A 26,461-nucleotide genomic window follows, 5' to 3' on the forward strand; every position below is an offset into this window, starting at 1 on the left:
GCAAACTGGATCCAGCAATACTTTAAAATTATTATACACAAGTAGAATTTATTTCAAGGATGCAAAGTTAGTACAATACCCACAAATTAATAAATGTGATTTATCACATAAACAAAATGAAGGGTAAAAATCATATGATCATATCAATACATGCAGAAAAGCCATTTGATAAAATACAGCACCCATTTATGATAAAAACTCTCAACAAAGTGGGAATAGAAGAAACATATTTCAACATAATACAAGCACTATATGACAAACCCATAGCCACATCATTCTCAATAGGCAAAAACTACAAGCATTTTCCTTAAGATCAGGAACAAGATAGGGATGTTCATGTTCACTCTTATTCAACATAATACTGGAAATCCTGGCCACAGCAATAAGAAAAGAAGGAAAATAAAAGAGATCCAAATTGTCCTGATCAGTGTTGGTGCTATGGATAGACCATCAACTTGGGACACTGATATCCCATGTTTAAAACACTGATTCACAGGCTTGAGCACAGGGTTGCCGGCTTGAGTATGGAATCATCAACATAATCCCTTGATCCCTAGCCTGAGCCCAAAGGTCACTGGCTTGAAGATTCCCCCCTTGCCCCGTCAAGGCACATATGAGAAACAATCAATGAACAAGTAAAAAATGCCACAATTACAAATTGATGCTTCTCATTGCTCTCCTTTCCTATCTCTCTTTCTCTCTCTCTCTCAAAAAAAAAAAAGACATCCAAATTGGAAAAGAAGTAAAACCATCATTATTTGCAAATGACATGATATTGTATAGATAGAACCCTAAAGATTCTGCCAAAAAACTACTAGAACTGACCAATAAATTCAGTAAAGTAGGAAAATACAAAATAAATACCAGAAATCAGTTGTATTTTTATAAACCAATAATGAACTATCAGAAAGGGAAACTTAAAAAAAAATAATCCCATTCACAATTGTTTTAAATAAATGAAATACTTAGGAATAAATTTAGCTAAGGATGTAAAAGAACTATACTCAGAAAAGTATAAAAGACACTGAAGAAAAAAATAGAAGAAGATACAAACAAGTGGAAGCATATACTGTGTTCATGGATAGGAAGAATTAACATCACTAAAATGTCTACTACCCCAACTAGTCTACAGATTCAACACAATTCAATAAGTGGAATTGAAAAATTAGACACATATGAGCAAAAAAAGAAACTAGATGACTTTTTACACCAGACACAGAATACACTCAAAATGAATTAAATACTAAATGTTAGACCCAAAACCATAAAAACTCTAGAAGAAAACATAGGCAATAAAATCTTGGACATTTGTCATATCAACATTTTTTATGATAGATCTCCTCAGACAAGAAAAAGTAAACAAATGGAACTTCATCAAACTAAAAAGGTTCTAGACAACAAAGGAATCCATTAACAAAATGAAAAGACAGCCCATTGAATGGTAGAACATTTCACCAATGATACATCTGATAATGGGTTAGTATCCAAAATCTATAATGAACTTATAAAACTCAACACCAAAAAAATCAAAGAATCCAATTAAGAAATTGGCAAAGGATAGGAAAAGGCACTTCTCCAAAAAGGACATACAGATGGACAATAGGCATATGAAAAGATGTTTACTGTCACTAATCATCAGAGAAATGCAAATTAAAACCACAATGAGATATCGCCTCACACCTGTCAGATTGGTGCTCATCAATAAATCAACAAACAAGTGCTGGTGAGGGTGTGGAGAAAAGGGAACCCTCATGAACTGTTGGTGGGAATGCAGACTAATGCAGCCATTGTAGAAAGAAGTATGGAGTTACCTCAAAAAATTAAAAATGGAATTTATGACCCAGTGGTTCCACTTCTGGGAATTTATCCAAAGAAACCTGAAATAAGAATTCAAAATATATACACCTCTATGTTCATTGCAGCATTATTTCCAATAGCCAAGATTTGGAAACAGCTCAAGGGCCCATCAGTGGACGAGTGGATAAAAGGCTGTGGTACATTTACACAGTGAAATATTGGTTGGCCATAAAAAAAAAAAAAAAAAAGAATGAAATCCTACCCTTTGCAACAGTATGCATGGACCTGGAGAGCATTATACTACAGAAATACCAGCTAGAAAAGACAAATACCACATGATTTCACTCATATGTGGAATCTAATGAACAAATAAACTAATGAACAAAATAGAGACAGACTCCTAGATAGAGAGCAGGCTGACAGCTGTCAGAGGGGAGGAGGGTTGTAGGGCTGGGTGAAAAGGTGAAGAGATTAAGCCAAAACAAAACAAGAAGGCCTCACAGACTCAGACAATAGTGTGGTGATTACCAGAGGGAAAGGATATTGGGGGGAGGGGTAGAAGAGTTGGTAAAGAGGAAATAAATGGTGATGGAAGGGCACTTGACTTGGGGTAATGAACACACAATACAACACACAGATGCTGTATTATGGAACTGTACACCTGAAACGTATAAATTTTATTCATCAGTTTCACCCCAATAAATTCAATAAAGATTTTTTTAAGTTTCAATGTGCTTCTTAGTCATATATTTAGGCAGTAGGTAGGCCCTTGAGACCCACTATGAGCCAGACTTTCCTGGGAACTGGGAAGGCAGACGTCCTCCTGGGTCCCTATGGTCACATCCAGCTATAACCCGGTCTGTTTCTTAGTGGTGTCATCACTTTCACTCACATTTCTTTTTCCTCTTAACTCACATTTTTTTCTCACTAGGTCTCAAACTTCGATAATTTGCACTGTTTTTTCTTTAAAATAAAGTTCTTTTTATTTCTTAATAAACACTTTCTTTTAAATTAAAACCAGTCTTGAAAATATCAAAGACCCCATGCAGTTCTATTTGCCTAGAACTGTCTTTTCCCTGCTGATAAAAGGAAAATTGACTTCAGTCTTCCAAAAAACAATAGCACTCGAGGAGTATACCGCATCTCCCACTATGACTGACTGTCCCAGTGAGAGTCTGTGTTTGTTCTTTCATCCTTCCCTCACTCTAGCCTCTCCAGAGGCTGTGTTACAGAAGTCCAGTCTGACCACGAGGGAATGCTCTTCTGAACGCATGGAGACTGAATAGGTGATGCCCAGTCAAGTCCTCTGTCTCAGGGAACAAGAATGGACAGAAGTATGTAGAACCTTCAGAAATCAACTTACCTTTTACTTCTTACTTTAATAAGACATTTGTCAGAGAAGTAATAACCAAAAACCACAATGAAGTATCACTTCATCCCCACTAGGATGTCTATAATTAAGAAAATGGAAAATAACATATATCAGTGAGGATGTCGAGACATTGGTACCTTCATTCATTGCTGGTGGGAATGTAGAATTATGCAGCCCAAATGGAAATTGGTCTGGCAGGTCCTCAAAAGCTTAAAAATAGAGTTACCTTAAGACCTGAAAATTCCACTCCTAGATATATACCCAAGAGAAATGAAAATATATAATTATACACAATTTTGTAAATGAATGTTCATATGAGCATTAGTCACAATAGCCAAAGAGTGGAGACAACCTAAATGTCAATCAACTGATGAATGGATAAATAAAATATGGTATATCTACATGATAGAATATTATTTGGCAATGAAAAGAAATGAAGTACTAATATAAATACATGCTCCAACATAGATGAACCCTGTAAACTTTACCAAGTGAAAGAAGTCAGACACAAAAGACCATCTTTATGAAATATCCAGAACAGGAAAATCTACAGAGACATAAAGTAGATTAGTGATTGTCAGAGACTAAAGATGAGGAGATGGGCTGATGGCTAAGAGGTATCGGCTGATGTAATGAGAATGTTCCACAACTGGTTTTGGTGATGGTTGCGCAAATCTGTGAATGTACTAAAAACAATCAATTGCCCACTTCATAAAAAAAAAAATGGGGAGTAAACAGAAAGCCACTTAGCACTATCTTTTATTAAATTTTATTCATCATTCTTAAAGAAAATTAAAGTCTAAAACAGTTTAATTAAAAACAAGAGTGTATAGGTAGGATGAGAGGATCTAGCTAGCCTTTATACAAGTGTAGGTATATCGCATAAAATTACTTTGTTCAGGCTTACAAGTTTTGGGGATCTGTCACAAAGGATTTATTTCCTTGTGTATTTACTTCTTCCCCATGTTCTGTCCCATATAATCTGAGATCACAGACACACAATTAAGTAAATTCAGACTCCTTCCTAGTTTTCCACCCCAAATGTATTAGTCTTATATTTTCAAGATCATAAAAGCAAAAGACTGTGATCTGAATACTAAATGTTAGTTGTCAACACTAGAAACTCAAAAGATAATTGCCGGTCTTTGGTTTCTTACTAACTGTCCTAAGATTACCAGGTCATTTATCATAAGAATTAAATTTAGATGCTAGATTTAATTCTGTCCCTAGAAATATCTCTAGGGACAACCAAAAGGAACTCCTATGGTTGCAAACATTGCTTCAGGGGTATTTTGAGAGGTAATGTGCTTGTTCAGTTACTTAGAATCCAGGCAATGAGTTCAAGTAAGGAATCAGTGATAGAGAGGCATTCTTGGCACCTTAGATATCCCTGCAGAGAAAGGGCTAATGATCAACTAAAAAGGTATTTGCATCTGTGATGTGACCTCTGCTCAAAATTCCAAACAGTCATCTCCCTTTTCCACGCAGCCTTCCTGTCTTCTCAGGTCCATGCCATTTTCTCTATCAAGCCACACTCATCCTAGCTGGTGTCTGAAGGTAGAGCTTGCCAGCCGTGCTGGTGGACTTTCCCATGTGCCATCAGAGGCTTTTTAGATATGTAGCCTTTCTCCTTAGGCACTCTTAACTTGTGCAGCCAGTATTACTGAAACAAGAAGTATTTGGTAAGGCAAATATATGGTGAAATTTGTTTTAATGCTTTGACTCTCAAGTGGTTTTTAGGAGTCAGGGTTGAAGCTCTTTATTGGTATTTACTCTGGTGCTCCGAGAGTGTAGCAGTTAAGTGTTTAAGAAGAGGTCAAGCATAGGATTCAAGCATGAGATAAAGCTCCTTGGAAACTTGACTCATGCTTTCCAGCTAAAATCCTCTGTCGTATTTTCTTTATGAAAAATAATAGTACATACTTTGTTGGATTTTTGTGAGGAGTAAACAAAATACCCATATAAGGCCTGGCCGTTAGCTATTATGTGAGAGCCACATAAATGGTGCTTTCCAGACAAAAGGTCCTAACTGAATCCATCTATCCACACTCCAGAGGTGCAGAGACCTCCTTTAGGGAGAGAGAGAATGGTTAATTCTTTCTGAGAAATGAGTATTTGGATGGGCTTCAGATGTTTGAGAAAGTCAAAGATGATGATGAGTAATTGAGAAGAGATTGCTTATTATAGATACAGGAAATAATATTTAAAAAGCAAGAAGATAGAAGAGCATATTCTGGCAGGTGGTGGCTATTTAGTAGGTCTGAATAGAGAGGAAGATACAAGAGAGACAGAGGCAGAATTCAGACATTCATAGGAAGGTTCTTCTGCACGAATACTCTTCAGTCAGAGTGGAGATTCCAGAAAGAGGCAGAGAATAGAGTCAGGGTATTGAAAGAGGCTGGTGGGGTTTGTTTGTTTTTTCTGACTTGTGTGTGAAAGAAGGAGCTTTTTGTTCGTCTTTAATCTTTTCAGTTCTGAAGTAATTGGGAATGATCAGTAAAATATGAAAAAACTAGGGTAGATGGCAAGAAAAACAAGAAGTGGTGAGTTCAGAGTGGAAAATTGGATAACTGAACTCTAGATATTTTGGGATAGAGGCTTTCCAAGTTTGATGTCCAGATATTCTGCTTGTAACCAGCACCCAGAGAGAGGCATGCAGTAATTGAACTTTTTACTTTGACTGCAAAAGTTGCAAGTACCTATTTGGCTCTAAATTTCGGAATAACAATAGTTTCCATCCTTTCCCATCCTGACCAGATGACCTTTGATCCATCATTTAACTTCTGCACAAATATTGCCACCCTGCTTAATAGGGATGTTTTGAAAGTGTTGAGTGTTTGGGGCAGAACAATTGTTAGGGGGGAAAAATGTCATGAAGTTTAGCTTTTATGGCTCTATGAGTGCTTGGTTAGTTTCTCTATCAACTGTCCACTCTCTAGGAGCAAATTGGGTGCTTTGGGAGTCTTCCCAAATTGTTTCCAGCTACTTGACTCTTTCATTGTTTAAGAAAAAAAATTATTTCTGGTTCCCCAGAACCAATTGTTGTATGTGTTTGTTAGGTACTAAGCAGTTATTTACTCCTATAATTTTCATTCCCATTTTAAAGATTAGAAAGCTGAGGTAGAAAGGTCAGGAATCTAGTTAGACTTGAGCTAGATACGCAAAAGGGGGCAGGGATAAATTAGCCCCGTGCATTCCTGCACGTCTGCAGGGTCTAGATGAATCTTCAAGCCAGAACAGGTCTTACCACATCCAGACTCATGGTCGCAAAACTCCAGGAAGTAAAAGCCCATAAATACCTAAACTCTGTAACTGATCAGAGTAACTCATTCTCACAAGTGAGTGACCCGCACAGTCCCTTCTGGGTGTGTCCCTGCATGTCCAAAAAGCCCTTGCTTTGCTTGCTGCTCTTTGTCTCTTGACTGAATTCTTTCCCTTAAGAGGACAAGAATTGAGGTCTAGTCATTTTGTCAGTAACAGGAGTGGTCATTTAACTAGTCCTACTCTCACAAATGTCCAATACTTGTTCTGTGATTTCAGTCCCATGGCAAATAAATGGATTTCCAATGCAATCTAAAAGGGCATTTGGGATGTCAGGAAATTTCAGTCAGTTTCAAGTTCAGAGATGTGCTCAGCCTCATATACGAATGAAAGTCTCTCTAGATACCTCTCAACTCTCCTAAAGCCTGAGTGTTCACCTCAGGTAGTCATCCTGCTTGTGACTGGGTTATAGCAAAAGGGCAGGTAGAAATTACATAGCTGAAAAGCAAAGCATCCCAAATTTGAAATACCCAAAAGCAGGAATGACGCCAGTTACAGAACCTCGTTCCCAAGGCATTGTTAAAATCATCAGACCTTATGATAAAACCAGCTGAGAAGCAGAACCTTATTTATCATGTAAGTAATAACACATGATGGAACAGTGGTTTATAAAAATGATAGCACATCATTTTAAAGTAGCTGAGAGCCTATTTTGACTTCAAAAGAGCTGTTCACACGGTTTCTGAGTAGCAAAGCTGGAGCTGGACCCGGGCCTCCAGAACCCCCATCCGGTATACTTTCCATTATGTCAGGGGAAGTTGCCTGCTGGGGAGAGTCGGAAGGATAGATTAACAAGTAATTCAGAATCCCTGTAGCATAAGTGAGGTCTTCTGTTCTGGAGAGAGTTTTGGCTCCTGCAGTTCCCATACATCATGAGGATTTCTCTGCATGTTCTGGCTCATTGACTGGGAGATCTCCTTCCCCTGAAACCACTAAAAGACCATAGGCATCCTGGCCAGATAGAGCACTGTCCCGATCCAGGGGTCCCCAAACTTTTTACACAGAAGGCCAGTTCACTGTCCCTTAGACCGTTGGAAGGCCGTCACATACAGTGCTCCTCTCACTGACCACCAATGAAAGAGGTGCCCCTTCTGGAAGTGCGGCGGGGGGCCAGATAAATGGCCTCAGGGGGCCTCATGTGGCCCGCGGGCCGTAGTTTGGGGATGCCTGGTAGGCTGTGGGGTCCATCCTTGTCAGGGCACATACAAAAATCAACTAATGAATGCATAAATAAGTGGAACAAAAGGTCATAGGAAAAGTCTGTCTGGGGGGTTCAGATGAATTGCCTTCAAGGCAGAAGATTAGAATATGTCATATTGATTTACAGTGAGAGTAACCATGGGCCCTTTCATTTAAACACCCATGAGCTGTCCTCATCTTTTATTACCATTATTGTCCACATTTTTCACTTATATTTAAATGGAGCTGGTTGGAACCCAGGTGTTTTCTGTTCTGTTTCTCAGGTTGTAGTTTCTCGATCGGGATTGTCAACCCCACATGTGAATTTTCGCCTGGATTCCCACCCCGTGTCTCCAGAAGTGATTGTGGAGCACCCATTAAACCAGAATGGCTACACACTGGTCATCACTGGGAAGAAGGTAAGTCTGGTGCCCACGAGTGGTGCCATGCTGCAGTTCCTCCTGAGGGGGTGGGTGTACAAGAGGTGTCACGTGGCCCTTCTTCTCGCCTTGTCTTGGATTCACCTCTCCCCTATCGGGTTCTTTCTTGAGTATTTCAGAGATGTTCGGAAATCAAGTTAAATTTTTATTCAGGGAAGATAGGACCTTAGGGAGGTCCTAGTCATAATGTGTACTTTTCCTTTTCTCCTATATTTCTCAATGAGGAAAACAAACATACTGAATTAGAATTACACTCCTGAAGAAAGAACTCTAGTGCAGGCAGATTGATTCTAAAATACATATTGAAATCTGAGCCAGCCAATAGCAGAGGTGCATCTTGATGCCAGAATGATATGTAAACTCACTTAGAATTTCCCGGGGGCTCAAGTATGTTTTCCAGCTGCTTAAATTATGCTCTCTTGTTATTTTAAAATTACCTCAAACTGAGCAAAATATCTCTACTAAATAGAGCCTCTAACATTGCAAGACTGTGCTTTTGTTCACTGGACAGTGTTGGTAATGTCTATCACGTACGTGCCTGCAAGAAAGGAATTTGATTTCTTTTCTTACTTTAATCACCTAATCATCATCATACAATTTCCACACGTAGGTGTTATCTCTAGTAGACTCTATAAAATTATATTTATGTGTCTCTTTGGTGTGTTTAGTTTTCATTTTACAAATAAACAAACTTTCTGGAAGCTTTTGCCATCACTTTTCTTGACAGATCACCAAGATCCCGCTGAACGGCTTGGGCTGTGAACACTTCCAGTCCTGCAGCCAGTGCCTGTCTGCCCCGCCCTTTGTGCAGTGTGGCTGGTGCCACGACAGGTGTGTGCGACTGGAGGAATGCCCCGGCGGAACGTGGACTCAAGAGCTCTGCAACCCCACAGTCTATGAGGTAGGACTCTGGCAGCTAGCCATATGTTTTTAGGTGAACACAAATCCCGTTGATGAAAAAAATATCCAAAATGCGGTTTACTTATTTAGCTATGAGAAATCAGCCAAAACACCATCTCCCACCAGGTTTTTTTCTTCAGAGTACAACTTTGGCTTGTCCCTGTGGTCCTGCCCCTGAGTGCTTGCTTCACACTCACTGAGTAGATTTTTCTCCTTGGGCAATTGCTGTCCCTCAGTGCTGTGCGAATAAGCTCCCCATCTCCTCTCATTGGAACCTGTTCCCTCCAACTCCCCCATTCTCTGGGTCCTCACCACCTACTTATCTTAGCTGACTGCTGTGAGCTTCTACCACACACAGATCTGCTCAGGGCATAACTCAGAGCCTGCACCGAATCATGCAAGCTGGAGATCACAGCCACGCTAGGGCTACAGGACAGGTTTCCTCCTGTCTGACTCCAGAGGTGGTGGCCTTGTCTCATACAGATGACATTAGATGTTACTTGCCAAGGCAGGTAGACTGTCAGCACCCACAGATGGCTTTGCACCTTCTCCACAAGTTCCTGGAGGTGCCGCTGATGACTGTACTAAAATCTATGCCGTGTGAGCCATGCCATTCTTTAATTTATTCCAAAACTAGGCACTCTGCTAGACACTGGGGAGATACGGGCTCAAACCAGACAGCAGTGCCTCCTGCTACTAGAAAACTCAGCTTCGAGCAGTGGGCATCAACCCATGTCCCTATAGCCACTGTCTCTCTCTCTGTGGCCTTACTTACTTAAGTATATATTTGGCACTTTGAAAATCTCCCTAGAATTTCTTTTAAATGTCTTGATCCAAACACATTTTGCTTGAAAATACTTCCCAGTGTGAGGACCAAACGTGTATTTTGTCTTCCTGCATGTAGAGCAGTTGGACTTTAGTAAATGGTCCTTGTGAAAGATTCAAGTTAAAGGTCTTGGCTGCCTGGATCAGGCCCCTGTAAACAAAGCGAACGAGTCAGAGTAGGAACCGCCCCCAAATGCATGGCTGTTTCCATTTAGTTATGGTTTGGGAGAAGATTTGTACTGGTGACTAGGTTTTAAAGCAAATTCTTTTCTGCTGGGTGTGACACAATTATCAAGAATCAGCTGGATCAGCCAGAGAATAAACTAGAAGATAGTACGAAAACAAATTTACATCGATACTGTAATGTTTATATACCCTCTTTTGTTGTTCTTTAATATCCTTTTTAAAACGCATGCAATTTTATACATTTTTAAACACACAGCCGTGGCAATTTGAGACACTAGAAAGCTGAGCTCAGCTATTTCATGAAAGAGATATGAGGAGTGATGTGTGTGTGTGTGCGCGCGTGCACACACATGTACACACACACACACACACACATGCAGTGAAATCACAACAATTTCATTTCAACAATAGAAAGCTGCTGTTTTAAATAAAGAACAGGCTGAGAACCTTTATACAAATGAAACTTTTACTTTTGACCAATGTGCTTATTTGTATTCATCATGAAACCCGTATTACAATGCTTAAAAACAAGGTAAGTATTTTAGAATTTTCTAGAACCAGAAAATCTGTCCTAACGTTGAATCTGCCTCCGCTCTCACCTTCCCGACTCCAGCGCTCTGGCTGGTGCTGTTGTGTCACGCAGGAGGCCGTGAGGCCTGGGCTGAGTGTTCTGCTGGAAAGGGGTGCAGCCGGGTGCACAAATCCCTTTCGGTTCATAGCTGTTAGGAAGATTTCATGCTGCATAGAGCGTGACACTCAGCATTCTTACTGCAAAAAAACAAGACAGATTATTCATCTTTTTCTTATCTGTCTTAAACTCTATAGGCACAAAACCCTGCGAGTGTATAGGGTTTCACTTTCCGATAATGTAAGCTAACTTGCTTTTCAAGGTACATGATGTTCGGTGGCTGAAATTTCCCTTGTGAGAGATTTCAGGACTGCAAGCCCAGCATTTGTTTCTAACATATTGTCTGACCTTGTACTCAAAGAGCAATGAGTGGTGCTTTAGAAGGAAGAGCCCTTTCCAACGTATTCTGAATTTATCAGGATAAAATTGTCAAATCTGTAAGACTGAATTCAATCTCAGTGAGACAATAAAACAGATTATTAATTGATCAGAAGATTCAGTTGAAAAACAACAGCAGCATCTTACGAGAGGAGGGGTCATACAGTCAATACACTGACACCAGGATATTTGTGCCTTTTTCCTACTGAAAAGGCAAATTTTAATTTTCCAAAGTTTGTTGTTGTTATTTTCCTATAGACCCCTCACCTGGTTTTCCTTATTGTTAATTTTACATTGCTATGATGCATTGCAAATTTTGTTGTTTCTAGCTTTCTCATATATTATCTTGATGGGTTTTAAAAACATAAACACTTGAATCATTGTCACCTGGGGAAGGACACTCGCTACTTTTGTAGCCGTTTCTCCCCTGTGCAGACAGGTGGGAGACCAGCCTCGATGGCCGTCAGCCGGACACTCATTTCCTTCCTGCAGTTTCTCTGCCCTTCAGGATAACTCAGAGTTTGCCAGCCCATTGTTGGTTCTATCCAAGGGTGTGTAGTCCAATACGGCTTCCTTCCTTTCCCCTGGAAGAGTGAACGTTACCCCATAAGCGAAGGAAAATCCTCAGATGCCCCCCTCCAGTATGCCTGCCTGCAGGGGAAAAAGCTCGGTGGAGCTAGTCTTTCAAAATCTGCCTGCCTCGCCGAGTGTTTGGAATATCCATTTCTACTGCAACAGTTGAACAGCTCTCAGTGTCTTTTCTCAAATCAGCACCCAATCCTTTTTTGCCTTCTATTTAAAGTCCTGATGTTTGTAGAGTGACAGACTTCAATTTCTCCGTAGAAAGGGGAGATCTAGCCATGGGGATCAGTCCTTGGGCAACTGTTTTCTACGGGGAAGCCTCATTAAGAGAGGGAACAGCCGCTGTGTGGCCGCCTCAGGCTGCAGGGTATCCCGGAGGGTTTAGGTGTCTTATTCTCTCCTACTAGATTTCTAACGGGATAATAAACATTGTTTTTCCTAGCAGTTCTCATTTGGCTAGACATAGACAAAGTAAGTTTTCATGGAAGGCACAGCTGTGTAATAGATTTTATGGGTAAAATAGCTATCATAAAAACATTAAGCTAAAACTTGAAAGAGGTTTGGTAAACAAGAGTAAGTTAAGACCTCGAGTTGCAATTATTTACTTGGGAAGGATAGGAATCTTTGCAAATTTGAATTTTGCTAAAAGCCCTTCTAGATTGTTAAAGAATTACTTTTAGGTTTTCACTAACTGGCCTTAAAAAATACCTTTCTGAATTGCCTTCTAGTAGAGCTGTGTTTTCCCACCATTGTACTTTACAGCACAATTTACAATATATCCCCCCAAAAAAGCATTTCCTTTTTCAATTGTCACAAAGCTGCTGAGGAGAAGCTTATTTTTAACTTGTAAATTTGTTTTGCTTTTAATAGTTTTAGCCTAAGAACCGCTGTCTTATAGACTTCCTAAAGAGCCTACAACCCTCTTATATTACAGTTGCCAAGGTTTTGTTAATACATTTAAACTTTACTTTTCACACACCTGCAGATGTGTGTGAACCTGCAATCATAAAATAAACCTATGATTTATTTAAAGTTGAGCAGGGGAAAGACAACCCTAGAATTGACATGTAAAATAACACCAAGGGAGATAATTAGAAACAGGACTACAACACAGATCACATTTGGGGCTCCTTCCAGTTCTGTTTTTATCTCTTTCTAATACAAACAATATATTGGATGTATTCAATATTACATCATTTTTAAAGACTGGGTGTATCAACTAACCCACTGCTATGTATCACATAGTGACCATATTTAAAGAAAAAAAGAAAAACCGCAAATCATTAACAAATATGAATTAACAAGTAAAAGAAATAGATTTATTTTTTCATATGTTGCCACCTGGCATATAGGAGATGATTTATAAATAAATGGCAGCTATATCCTAAGTACCATCTATGTGTGTGATGTTGTGAAAGCTGCCGAATGCAACCGAAAACACTGGATAGCAAAAGAGGTGTTTTTGCCGTGAGGCTTTCTTCCCAGGGTGGTAATAGCATAGTGACACGAGTGTAGCACACAGCAAGGCATAGCTTGGCTTCTAGGACCCACTAAGTTATTTTGAGGAGAGTTTCATCTAGAAACACATGAAGGAGTTATAATCAAAATTATAAGCATAAAAGTCTGAGTCCAAAGTATGCTCCCTAGCCAAGACATTTCCTAGAAGATGAGTTCATTTCTGAGTTGCCCAAGAAGGCCCTTCCTTCCCACCCAGGCTGAACCTTCTCTGTCCCATCCCTGGATCTCCTGAGAATAACTTGTCTCATCAGCGTGTCAGATAGTTTTGGGGTTTTTATTGTATTTTTCTGAAGTTGGAAACGGGGAGGCAGTCAGACTCCCGCATGCGCCCCACTGGGATCCACCCAACATGCCCACCAGGGGGCGATGCTCTGCCCATCCGGGGCATAGCTCTGTTGCAACCAGAGCCATTCTAGCGCCTGAGGCAGAAGCCACAGAGGAGCCATCCTCAGTGCCCGGGCCAACTTTGCTCCAATGGAGCCTTGGCTGTGGGAGGGGAAGAGAGAGAGAGGAAGGAGAGGGGGAGGGGTGGAGAAGCAGATGGGCGCTTCTCCTGTGTGCCCTGGCCGGGAATCGAACCCAGGACTCCTGCACGCCAGTCTGACACTCTACCACTGAGCCAACCGGCCAGGGCCTCAGATAGTTTTAATGCTTACTCCAAACACTCTGAACTTTGTACCATTATACCTTTAGAGAAAATTAAATATTTTAAGTAGTGGAAAAATGAAAGAATTTAGATTATTTGAGCATACATACTTTGTTTTCCACACATATGAAATATCATATATTGGGCTTTTTAAGTTCTATTTTGTCCTGGCCCTGGCCGGTTGACTCCGTGGTAGAGCATTGGCCTGGCATGTGGAAGTCCTGGGTTCAATTCCCAATCAGGGCACACAAGAGAAGCAACCATCTGGTTTGAACACATCAGCCCTGGGCGCTGAGGATGATTTCATGGAGCCTCCGCTTCAAGCACTAAGAATAGCTCAGTTGCAAGCATAGCCTCAGATGGGCTGAGCATCGGTCCCAGACAGGGATTGCTGGGTGGATCCAGTCAGGGCACATACTGGAGTCTGTCCCTCTATGTCCTCTCCTCTCACTTGGAAAAGAAGAAGAAGAAAAAAAAAAGATCTGTGTTGTCCTTGCAGGTTTTCCCAACTAGTGCCCCTCTGGAAGGAGGGACAACGCTGACCATCTGCGGCTGGGACTTTGGATTCAGGAGGAGTAGTAAATTTGATTTAAAGAAAACCAGAATTCTGCTTGGAAATGAGAGCTGCACCTTGGCCTTAAGTGAGAGTACACCAAATATGTAAGGATCTTAAAAGGCTTTGCTGGGGTGTGATTGGGAAGCAGGTTTTGTTTTTTAACAAATGCTTGTAAAATTTGCCCTTAAAGCTTATCTCTTAAATTAAAAAAAAACCCTGTCTGTCACATCCATTGTGGATTTGCTTTGTTTTGTATTTTTTCTTTTTTTGTTTGTTTGTTTGTTTTTTGTTTTTGTTTTTTTGTATTTTTCTGAAGCTGGAAACGGGGAGAGACAGTCAGACAGACTCCCGCATGCGCCCGACCAGGATCCACCCGGCACGCCCACCAGGGGCGAAGCTCTGCCCACCAGGGGGCGATGCTCCGCCCCTCCGGGGCGTCACTCTGCCGCGGCCAGAGCCACTCTAGTGCCTGGGGCAGAGGCCAAGGAGCCATCCCCAGCGCCCTGGCCATCTTTGCTCCAATGGAGCCTTGGCTGCGGGAGGGGAAGAGTGAGACAGAGAGGAAGGAGGGGGGGTGGAGAAGCAAATGGGCGCTTCTCCTATGTGCCCTGGCCGGGAATCGAACCCGGGTGCCCCGCACGCCAGGCCGACGCTCTACTGCTGAGTCAACCAGCCAGGGCCTTGTTTTGTATTTTTTAATCTTACTTGCTACCAGGATTAAGAAGGGAGAAAGGTGACATTACCTAGGAGGAAAAAAGAACAATCCAGCATTTGGGAGTTTTAAGTTGTTTTTGTAACAACTCTTCAGAAATTGGGTAGATTTAAAAGTACTGGTTGGAGTTGCCCCATCTTTAAAGCCTGATTTAATCATAGGCATTTTTGATAAAAATCAGTAAATGACTCAATATGTACCCTCTACTCTAAATTCACTTTCTAAACCTCTGAGACATAGTAGAGCAGCTGAATCACATGTCTGAGACTCATTCTTTGGACTCATTATTGGCATTGTAATATGCAGTGTGTATCTCACTTAGCCATTCCCCAATCCTGGGGGATAACGATACCATTTCTATTTTTCAGATGTAGTTTCTGCAGTTCAGAGAGGTGGAGTGTAGCTTAATAGAGGTAATCCAGAGAGTAAGAGCTGAATAGGCCTTCAAGTTCAGTTTTTCTGATGCAAGACCTGGGCTTGTTCTACTATATTCTACATGAACCTTCTGTAAGATCTGAATCCCATAAATGAACAAGAATAGTTAGCATGTAGTAATGACAACCAGACATTTAAAGTTTTGTGGTTGAACATAGTCTATCAAGTGGTTATTCTATACCTAGTAGGATTTCTTTCAGGATTACACAGAGGTCTAAATCTATTCATTTTATTGAGACTGAAACATCCATTAAAGTCATACTTGTTTAGCTTGATGACCAAACAAACTCATTCTGGAAATTTACCGTGTAAAGTATTCCTCATTGCAACTCATTGCATTATAAATTAGAGCCTGTAAAGGTGAAAGAATTCATTCTCTTTTTTAAGAAGTTATTTAATAAAACATTATATTTATGATTTTTTAGGATATAAGATTATTCAAAAATAATCCTCTGGAAAACCTATCACAGTTCAATTGTTTTTTTTAAGTAATTTAAATAAATAAGTGACAATTGTAGTCACAGAACTATACCTGTTGACATACTTTGAAGAAGAGATTTGGCTTATTTATAATTAGCCATTGTTTTATATGCTGTTGAAATACTCTTCGTTAACTATCCCAATCATTATGCCTACAATTTTATAGGATTAAAGATTATTATGAACTTTTCAATTGATGAATTCTGCATTGATAAGTTTTAACATTTCTTATTTTGTTTGTATAAATAATATAATACAGTCAACATAAAGTTAGTATAATAGTGTGGAAATAGAATTATACTTCTATTTTTAATACTTAACACAAAACTGCTCCCTAGTCAGAGTAGTCAGTCAGTTCATGTCCCTTCATACCAAACAGTCAGACCAGAAATGCCTCCTTTGGATTTATAACAAATTAAACATCATGTGTTTGTGTGTTTGTTTCTTTCTTTGTTTGTTTTCTCAGGTTAAAATGCAAAGCTGGTCCTACAGTGAATGAGCATTTCAATATGTCTATAATTATTTCGAGCGGTCGAGGAACAGCACAATATAGCCCATTTTCTTATGTGGTACGTCTAAGCATTACTTTTCTCATGAAACAGGATATTTAATTGTTACCTAATCTATTTAGAGTTATAAAATTAACAAGTTACTTTGCTTTTTTGTTTTTGTCTCTCATCAGGATCCTATAATAACAAGTATTTCTCCAAGTTACGGTCCTCAGACTGGTGGCACTTTACTTACTTTAACTGGAAAGTACCTAAACAGTGGGAATTCTAGACACATTTCAATTGGTGGGAAAACCTGTACTTTAAAAAGGTGTTGTAAATTTATTTTTGTTGTTGTTGCCTCAGTGATGTACAATTAATATCTACATCTAACAAATCATGAAAAAAAAATTTTCTGTGGAAAAAAAACTAAGAGATTACTTTTAGAAAGAAGTTATATTTTCGCGTCTTCAGTTGGAACAGCTTACTTTTTCAAATACCAAAAGGATACCTTGATAATTGCTTAAAATCCTAAATGTTTGAAGTCAAGGATGCCTTGCTCAAACAAGACAAAATTTGGGATCTAGTCAAATGTAAACAACCTAGATTAGAAAGAGCTTTTTTTCTAGACCACATCAGGGAATTCCTACTTAGGAGGCATCAAGTGAGATCCTTTTGATTTATGGATATAATTTTAAAATATGTGTATCTTTACTGGCTAAGTTCGTTTTCTTCATTTTTTGTTGTTGTTGTTTTCTTGGTACAGTGTGTCAGACAGTATTCTTGAATGTTATACGCCTGCCCAGACCTCTCCATCTGAGTTTCCTATTAAATTGAAAATTGACTTAGCCAACAGAGAGACTGACAAATTCAGTTACCAAGAAGACCCCATTGTCTATGAAATTCATCCAACCAAATCTTTTATTAGGTAAGTAAAACTTTCTGATGAGAATAAGAAAATAAGGAATATAATGGCAACTTGACTGTCGAGTCGAATAGAATTGCGGTTTTAACTTTATCTTTGAAGCTATTGTATTGCCTTCCAATTCAGGTGTAAAAACTGCATTCTTGTTCTGAATGCAGCTTGAGTTTATCAGTGGTAGTTTATGCCAAGAAACATTTTATCCTGTTCTGTTACATTTTGAATGGATTTCAGTAAAACAGTTTAATGTGGCAACATAGTATTTATGCACTTATATTATGTACATGTCTGTTCTATACAAACCTCAGTGCTTGGACGTGGAATCCCCTTCACTTCCCCCCTTCCTCAGTGCACTTGTCTCCTGCCTGCTTTGCACACAGCCTTTCCCTGCATTAGTCCCTTCTGATCAGTCTCCTCAGACCCACTTCAGTCTGCCTTGTTTCCATTCATTCTGTCAGTCTAGCAACAATAGTTAAGTTTATTCTTTGCTGTATTTTTTTTTTCTGCAGAGAAAAAAATTTCTCTTGCATATTTGGTAAATAAAAAGACAAATGCATTTTAAAAATATTTTCAGGTTAAATAAATTGTTCCCAAAGAACCATTACTACTGAACTTTTCATTTGACGTTGGCTGTGGCTGCAATCACTACATGTGATTTCATTGAACTTCTCTCTTGAAATACTTGGTAGGGGAAGAACCTCTGAATATTGCTACTTTTCTATTTTATTTTGCCAGTGGCGGGAGCACAATAACAGGTGTTGGGAAAAACCTGAATTCAGTGAGTGTCCTGAGGATGGTCATAAGCGTGCGTGAAGCGGGAAGGAACTTCACTGTGGTAAGTCCTTCGAGGGAGAGCTGTGCTTCAATTTCTGCGTCCCTGCCTCTCCCACTGACTGTCATGGTTCATAGGACATTTCAGTTTCTCTAAATGTTTGCTAAAACCCTTGCAGTGTGGTCCAATAGTGTTCTTTATTCAAAAACTAAAATTATCTAGTATTGGCCTCACATTGTAAAGAAAGAAAAAAATACACACACACACACATAATGTTTAGACACAAGAGATGATTACCAATTTGAGGCAGTCAGTGTTTTTCAAGACGGTCATTACAAATATAGACTACCATTTCCTGCCTCAGTGAGGGTACTATACCAAAAATACCTCAGACTGGGTGGTTTAAACAGCAAACATTTATTTCACAGTTCAGGAGGCTGGGAGGTTTAAGATCAAGGTGCCAGCAGATCTGGATGTTGGGGCAGGCGCTTTTCCTCATTTGTAGAGAGCCATCTCCTCGTAACCTCTCATGAGGAGTAGAGGGAAAGAGGGAAGAAGCTCGCTTGTGTCTTTTCTTATCAGGGCACGAATGAGAACTTCTTCACAACTTAATTACCTCCCAAAGGTCCTTCATATACTGTCTCATTGGAGATTAGGGTTTCAACATATGAATGAGGGGACACAAACATTCATTTCACAGCTTTCCCCCTCCTCTCCCCTTTTGAGAACATCAACCCTTTTGCTCTAATAAAACCCATGAGTGGGCCTGACCTGTGGTGGTGCAGTGGATAAAGCATCGACCTGGAACGCTGAGTTCGCTGGTTCGAAACCCTAGGCTCACCCGGTCAAGGCACATATGGGAGTTGATGCTTCCTGCTCCCGCCCTTCTCTCTCTCTGTTTCTTTCTCTCCTCTCTCTAAAATGAATAAATAAAAACCCATGGGTGAAGGCTCCAATCTTGCAGTATCATCTGTGTCAAAGTGGCAGGCACACAATGTTTTCTGACATTCACTCTTTACCATTCTGCACATCCCTTTGTCAGAACATTATCAAGTGATGAGAAAGAGCATTGAAATACTTATGTCCTAGAGTGTGTATGCTCTTTGGTATTTCTCCACCTTTCCTTCTTTTATTTGTAAGATTAATCAAAATTTAGCTGAATGTCTCCTTAAAAATGATTGGCCTGTTTTGTGCTCTAACAATTTATATAGGTCACATTAAAATGGTAATCTTAGTTTACACCTTAGGAAAGTTGGAGTTATTTATAGGGATTTCATATTTTTGTTGCTTTCTCTAATATAAAATACCATAATCCAGCTGGGCTTGTGTACTCACTTAGAATGGAAGTTCTCAGTGCCCCCTCCTAAGCAGGGTCTTGATTGGGCAGGTGATAGATTGAATTATCGCACTTTCTTTTAGATTACCCATCCAATATGTCTTGAAGACTAAGGCCACAGTGTTCTCTAATTATAAAAACCAATTTGAGGCTAAAAATGTCAAGCCAAATCTCCAAATATAAGGTCACCTCAAATGAGATTTGCTTGACCTTCTCAATCAGCCACATTGCGTCACCTCTAAAGAGTATTATTAAATTCTTATCATATTCCTGAGAGATTGTACTCCAGGGAGTCACCTATGAAGTAGAGAGCTTTGCACAAACTAAGTTAGAATACTGCTGCTATTAATTGAAAAGACATCAATTCTCCACAACCAAATATAACACTATTATCCAAATAAGAATAACAGTAACCTTCTTTGGTGTTAGCATGTGAATTTTTAAAGTCGAAATCTGAGAAATTTTTAGTTTATCTAATTTACAGCAAACCTGTTATTAAAATATGGCTAAATGCCTTTCCTTCTCTCTCGCCAGCGTTATCATAGCAGATAGAACTCCTCAGCTTTCTTCGTTCGTGACCAAATACTTAATAAAAAAAACTACTAGTTGTATAAAATAAGAGTGGCAATATCCCAAGGAAGATTCAAACAATGGTAGAAGATAAAAATTCTACCTGTTTACATATATGGAAGTGTAAACTTCTGTTGTTTTAGCCACAAATATATTACCAGTACAGTAGAACCATGCATTAGAATTAGACAAGAATGAAAAATTCAGTGAATCTGTTTGACTACTGTTTGTGAAAACTACTTCATAAAGAGACGCATTCCTTCCCTGTTCTCTGCTGCTGATAGAATTTGAAGCTGATCATGACTAATTGAACCAGTTCATTATTTAACAAATAAAAACTCTTAGGTCTGATTTAGATATATTGATCCAGCCAGAATAACTTTAAGTCCAATAGACTCAAATTTTTAAAAATAAAAATACTAATCACCCTCTCAAACAAAATGTGTATTTACTTGTTAATGTATATTATGTCTCCAAAGCCAGCAGTTTATTGTATAGTTTTCAAACTTCTTGTTGTTATATAGAGACTTATTATGATAGCAGGAAGTTGTTCATTTCCATTTTTCAGGGTGATAGGAATAAATTAATTGTTTTCAGCATTATAATATGAATTTGTTATAATATTAAATGATTTTACTTACATTATATTTATGTATCAGGTTTTTTTTTACCTGCTTACAGAATATGCTTTTAATGTAGGATAATTTTTTAAATTATTTTTAAGAGAAAATAAGAATACCCAATTTTATTTGTGCTTTTTATGTATATCCTGAGTCCTTTTTCTACTGCAGGCATAAGTAATTGTTTTATCTCCAAGTGTACTTGTCAGAGAAAAGGAAATCTGAGGGATGTTGTTGCTTGTTTGTCTTTTCCTTGGGGAAAAAAACGCAACTGTCTAACCTTAAATGTGCCACTTTGTGTTGCTGGTATAATCTAGGCACAATCAGGAGGAAGCTACATTTTCCAAACTTCCATAAATCAGAATTCCAAAGAGGAAGATTTGCAATGAGAGGTGAAAGGGCGTGAAGTAATAATAGCTAGCCTTTGTAAAAGAGCATAGGAAAAGGTTTACCAGCCAGCCTGCAGAGCGGGCGAGAAGCAGTGTGGGTAGCCTGGACGCCAAAACGGGGAGTTTCGGAGCCAGTAGCCTGGGGTTGATGTTCCTTACTCTGCCGCTCAAAGCTATGTGACCTTGTCTGATCGGGTACACTTGAAAAATTCAGCTTCTTCATTTTTAAAATGTGGGAGGCCCTGGGCAGTTGGCTCAGTGGTAGAGCGTCGGCCTGGCGTGCAGAAGTCCTGGGTTCGATTCCCAGCCAGGGCACACAGGAGAGGCGCCCATCTGCTTCTCCACCCCTCCTCCTCTCCTTCCTCTCTGTCTCTCTCTTCCCCTACTGCAGCCAGGGCTCCATTGGAGCAAAGATGGCCCAGGCACTGAGGATGGCTCTATGGCCTCTGCCTCAGGCGCTAGAGTGGCTCTGGTTGCAACAGAGCGACGCCCCCTGGTGGGCAGAGCGTCGCCCCCTGGTGGGCGTGCCAGGTGGATCCTGGTGGGGCGCATGCGGGAGTCTGACTGTCTCCCCGTTTCCAGCTTCAGAAAAATATAAATAAATAAATAAATAAATAAATAAATAAATAAATAAATAAATAAATAAATAAAATGTGGGAGATCAGAGTACCTACCTCATAAGATTATTGTGGGAACTAAACAAAACCAATCTTGAAAGTATTTTGCCCGGAACCTGGCACTCAGTAATTGCTAGCTTAAAGCACACTAGTAAAATGACCTAACTACATTGTTAATTATAACATGAACCATAGGGCACTTGGCTACTGACAAAACACTTTACCATATAATATCACACATTGTTAGTGACGTTTTCATCATAACTTCCTAAATGAGGAAACTGAGTGTCCAAGTAAGGGTTTTGCCCTGATTCTCAGAGCTGGATTTAAAGCTGGGGTGTGACTAAGGACTGCTGGTGGCACCCAGTTCAGCATCCACGCTGCCCGAGCTGTTTCATAACAAGAGAGAGTCCTTCCCGGAGACTGCCCTGTCTCTGTAAAAAAAACAAAGTGATGGAGGGTGAGCCGGCTTCAGATATATGCAGTTTTCCAGCAGGTAAAGCCCTGCGTTTCTCTGAAGATTAGATTGTTTAGAAAATTTTGCATCTGTAGTGTTTCCAGAAATGTGTTCTTCAACATTACAAAGTTGAACGCTGACGTTTTTCAAAAATTATGTCTTTCACTTGATTGTCTGAAACAGTGAAATGTGGAAGTTGCTATGAGGTTGTCAAGCCAGATTCCGTGAATGGTGGGTGACTATGTCTCACTACAGGCCTGTCGGCGGCGCTCTAACTTAGAGATCATCTGCTGTACGACCCCCTCCCTGCAACAGCTGAACCTGCAGCTCCCCCTGAAAACGAAAGCCTTCTTCATGTTAGATGGGATCCATTCCAAATACTTCGATCTCATTTATGTGCATAATCCTGTGTTTAAGCCTTTTGAAAAGCCAGTGATGGTCTCAGTAGGCAATGAAAATGTCCTGGAAATTAAGGTAAGAAATGCTTTAAATGACTCTTAAATCATCACTTGCACTTAATTGACTTCATAGCTATGTAAGTAGAATTGTTGTGCTTATGGGTCATTATCTTACACTACATCAACAAAAATCTAAGCTCTGAAAAACAAATGTTTTTTTTGACACAGGACTAAAAGGTAAGTATAATCAAGGACTAGCTTCCTAATGAAGCATTTAACAACTGTTTCTTGTGCGTCCATTAAAAAGTAGCAAATGTGGGAAACAGATCCATTAAATAGTCTGTCTGTGATGTATTATCCTCCAATATTATGTGTGTCTTTTCCTGGATACTGAAGTGAGCTCATTATAAGATAAAAGGGAAGAGCCACAAAAGTAGGTGCATCGGTTGTAGTTCTGGACTTCCTTGAAGTACTTGGAGTTTTGTGTCTGGGTATAGTCATTGCAGAGCTGATTTACAAATGGGGATGGGTTTCTTAGCCTCTAACTATAATTTAATTGGAGAATAACAGTAACAGATCATCTTGCCTAACCCAGCCTATTGCAAACAAAGGATACTGAAGCCCAGAAAAGTTAAGTGGTTTGAAAAGTGATGAAATAATGACTAGAGTGCAACTCTTGTATGTGGGCTCAGTCATTTTTACATCAAATAGTAACAAAACAGGCACAATGATGGCCTTTCACCCAAAACAGCAAGATCTCCTTCAACATGTTGTTTTTTAGACCATCAGATTTCTTCCCTAAAAGATAGCCTGGAGGCAAATGTGAACAAACACAAATAATAGAATTGGATAGTTCTTGTTTAAGTATAATACAAGTTCTCAGAGATCATCTTCATTTAAGTAACTACACATTTCTCCTGAAATTTTCTTTTTTTTCAACAAGGTTTTATCTCCAGCCAAACCCATGCACACGTTAATACTCGTACAAGTTTACTAATCTCGCAATTGTGTTTTGTGCAATAATTAAGCAAGCCCAGCATGAAATTAAATGGAAGCCTGCTTCAATGAACGACGTGTTTACTACAGCAAAGTTCTTTCATCTGCTTTTTTAATTAGTTTTACAAAGGGAGAAAAGACTTTTATTTCTTCTTTTTAATCCAATAAAACTAATCTAATGTAATCTTTTGCTTGCTACAATTACTGTGTTTGCTATTTGAAAGACTCTATTTGGTTTTTTCTTGATGAAAACAAGAGTTTATTTGCAAATATTTTTTGCCCAGATAAAGTCTATTTTTCTATTTCTGTATCTACGGTGGAAGGATTAGAGATAAATGGTTCTTTATCTACCCTTCCAAGCACAGTTTTATATAAAGAAAACTTCTTTTTCTATAAATTAAATACCTATTTTTCAGTGTCCTATAAAATTGTTGGACCAAGAAAAATCTGATTTGATATCATCCTCAGCCTTTCAGTGCTATTCCCAGCCTGATCCAAAGGGTCTCTGGAAACAGGCACAAAACACTTTCTTCTCTTGCTTCTATGCAGAATGACTCCTTCCTCTAACAAGTATGTAGCACCTGGCCTGTCACAGAGTGGCCATCTGGGGGAAGGGGTCACGGTAAGAGGACTGTTTTGGTATCACGATCCAGTCTTTTCCCATACTTCATCTTCCTTATGTAGGAGAAGATATCTCAGGTACAAGACTTAACCCCTTATCAATCAATAGGGTTGAGCACATTAAAACTTCTGCCTCTCTTAGGGCAGAAGCAGAGGACAGCCAGGCCTTAGAAAAGAAAAGATCTCTTATGGACAAGCCATGGACTCTTTATCAAAATAAGGGATGCCACTTGATTTCATGTTGTGCTTGTTCAGTTACCATTCACAACGTGAGTGGGAAGTGCATCTACGTCCATCAGTGGACGCACTGTCCACTGTGCAGAATCATGTGTGCAGTGGTTTATTCTTTTCTCTTGCCAGGAAGAGTTCCCACTCAGGCAGCCACGCATGCAAGAATTCCTTGGCTAAAAAGAGATTGTGATAATTCCAAGCCTTAGCTGTGCGAATTGCCTCAGTCAGCAGTTGGCCTGGTGACCACCATGGTGAAGAGGGTCAGCCAAGTTGGGATCCAGAGAATGTAATAGAGACCAAGGGTCACTCGCTCCTTGGAGCAGATCAGAACCCCACAGTGTGTGTGAGGTTTATGAGCAAGGCTTCAGTCAGCCAGCACCAATGGTGAGCAGTGATCATCACAAGTAGACATCTCTTTGGGAATACCCCTTGGGGCACCATGTTTATGTCAAAGGCAGCTCACTTTTGTGAGGCATTTTAGTTAACACAGTACTCTGACATACATTATTTTATCCGAGATTCATGTGCGCTGTGTGGTTTGGAGCATCAGTTATGATTGTCCCTGTTTACAGTTAAGTAAATAGAGGTTCAAAAAGATTAGGTGATTTGTCTTGGGTTACCTGGTGGGGGAGGGGAGACAGATGGCAGAACTAGGACTCATACCCAACTTTCTTGTCTCCAAATTTTGTCTTCTTCCCAATAAATTACAATCCTTTTCATATTAACTTTTATTTAGTGTATACCAAAATACCTTTTACAATTGTAATTTTCTATCCTATCTGTATAGTTCTCTAAGTGAAATAGCCCTAAACTCTTCACCAATATCTAAAAATCAGTTCTTATCTTATTACATGACTCTGTGGATGAGCATGTTTTATGGTCCTAGAGAAGGAAGTACAGTGTTTGATTCTAGAGCAGTGTCTGGCCCGCCCTGGAGACTGTCTCATGCTGGAGCACCTGGTGTATAAGGTTAGAGAGATGCTTCCACGCGGTCCAGCCTGGTGCAGTCAGCCAAAGTGGGGAAAACAAGACAGGAGGCTCAGCTAAGGCAGGGAGCGGAGACTTGGGCTATGACGTTACAAGCACAGGGACAAAGGTTGGGAGGTCAGGAAGGGACCTGGGTCAGTGTCTTGGTGTCAGAAGGATCTGAAAGGGAGCACAGTTCTGAACTAACCCAGTCTATCTGCCTTCGGAGCCAGCCAGAGATTGTCTGCCCCCTCCTGACAATTTTACCTGCAACTGTAGGCCCAGCCCCAGCCACAACTCCTGTGAGGCCGGTTCTGTCTCTAGACAGGATGGTGGTGAAGGGCTCTTTTCTAAGTCATTTGGCCCAGTGTCAAGATCTATTCTTACTAATGTTGCTCATAAACTAGTATTGCCCTGTGCTGTGCATGCTAATATGCATTCTGTTAAAAAAAAAAATCAAATCATCTGCCTGACCAGGCTGTGGCACAGAGGATAGAGCATCAGACTGGGATGTAGAGGACCCAGGTTCAAAACCCCAAAGTCGCAGGTTTGAGCGTGGACTCATCCAGCTTGAGCACAGGCTCACCAGCTTTAGCGCTAGGTCGCTGGCTTGAGCATAGGATCATAAACATGATCCCATGGTTGCTGGCTTGAGCCCAAAAGTCTCTGGCTTAAAGCCCAAGATTGCTGGCTTGAGCAAAGGGTCACTTGCTCTGCTGTAGCCCCACCCCCACCCCAGTCAAGGCACATATGAGAAAATAGTCAATGAACAACTAAAGGAGCCTCAATGAAGAATTGATGCTTCTCATCTCTCCCCATTCCTGCCTGTCTATTCCTGTCTGTCCCTCTCTCTGACTCTCTCTCTCTGTCTCTGTCACAAAAAAAAAAAAAATCTTCCGGGACACATAGACAGCACCTGTAAAGGAGCAAGTTTAATTTTGGTTCACCAAGCTTTCTCAAATGACCTGGGAACTTTTTCCCCAAATACCTATTACCATTCTGCAGACTCCGTTTTGAAGCTTTCTGTGGAGGTTCTTCGGCCTGTTTGCTATGCCAAGGGACTCATAACCTCTGGATAAAGTACAAATCTCTCCGCACCCCCAGCCATCACCACCACGAACTC

General features: G+C 40.0%; 1 protein-coding gene across 2 annotated transcripts in view; it reads left to right on the forward strand.

Annotated features, from left to right (window-relative positions):
• MET (MET proto-oncogene, receptor tyrosine kinase) overlaps window positions 1-26,461 on the forward strand; it is a 132,885-nt gene that overhangs the window by 72,930 nt on the left and 33,494 nt on the right. For both annotated transcript variants that reach the window (XM_066362535.1, XM_066362534.1), the window contains exons 4-11: window positions 7,954-8,088; window positions 8,837-9,010; window positions 14,272-14,432; window positions 16,422-16,524; window positions 16,638-16,774; window positions 17,210-17,371; window positions 18,101-18,200; window positions 22,382-22,600. In XM_066362535.1, coding sequence (XP_066218632.1) covers window positions 7,954-8,088; window positions 8,837-9,010; window positions 14,272-14,432; window positions 16,422-16,524; window positions 16,638-16,774; window positions 17,210-17,371; window positions 18,101-18,200; window positions 22,382-22,600 — 1,191 coding nt within the window. The remainder of the gene's footprint in view (window positions 1-7,953; window positions 8,089-8,836; window positions 9,011-14,271; window positions 14,433-16,421; window positions 16,525-16,637; window positions 16,775-17,209; window positions 17,372-18,100; window positions 18,201-22,381; window positions 22,601-26,461) is intronic.

Source organism: Saccopteryx leptura, chromosome 2 (assembly GCF_036850995.1).
Source record: "Saccopteryx leptura isolate mSacLep1 chromosome 2, mSacLep1_pri_phased_curated, whole genome shotgun sequence".
Taxonomy (NCBI): Eukaryota; Metazoa; Chordata; class Mammalia; order Chiroptera; family Emballonuridae; genus Saccopteryx; species Saccopteryx leptura.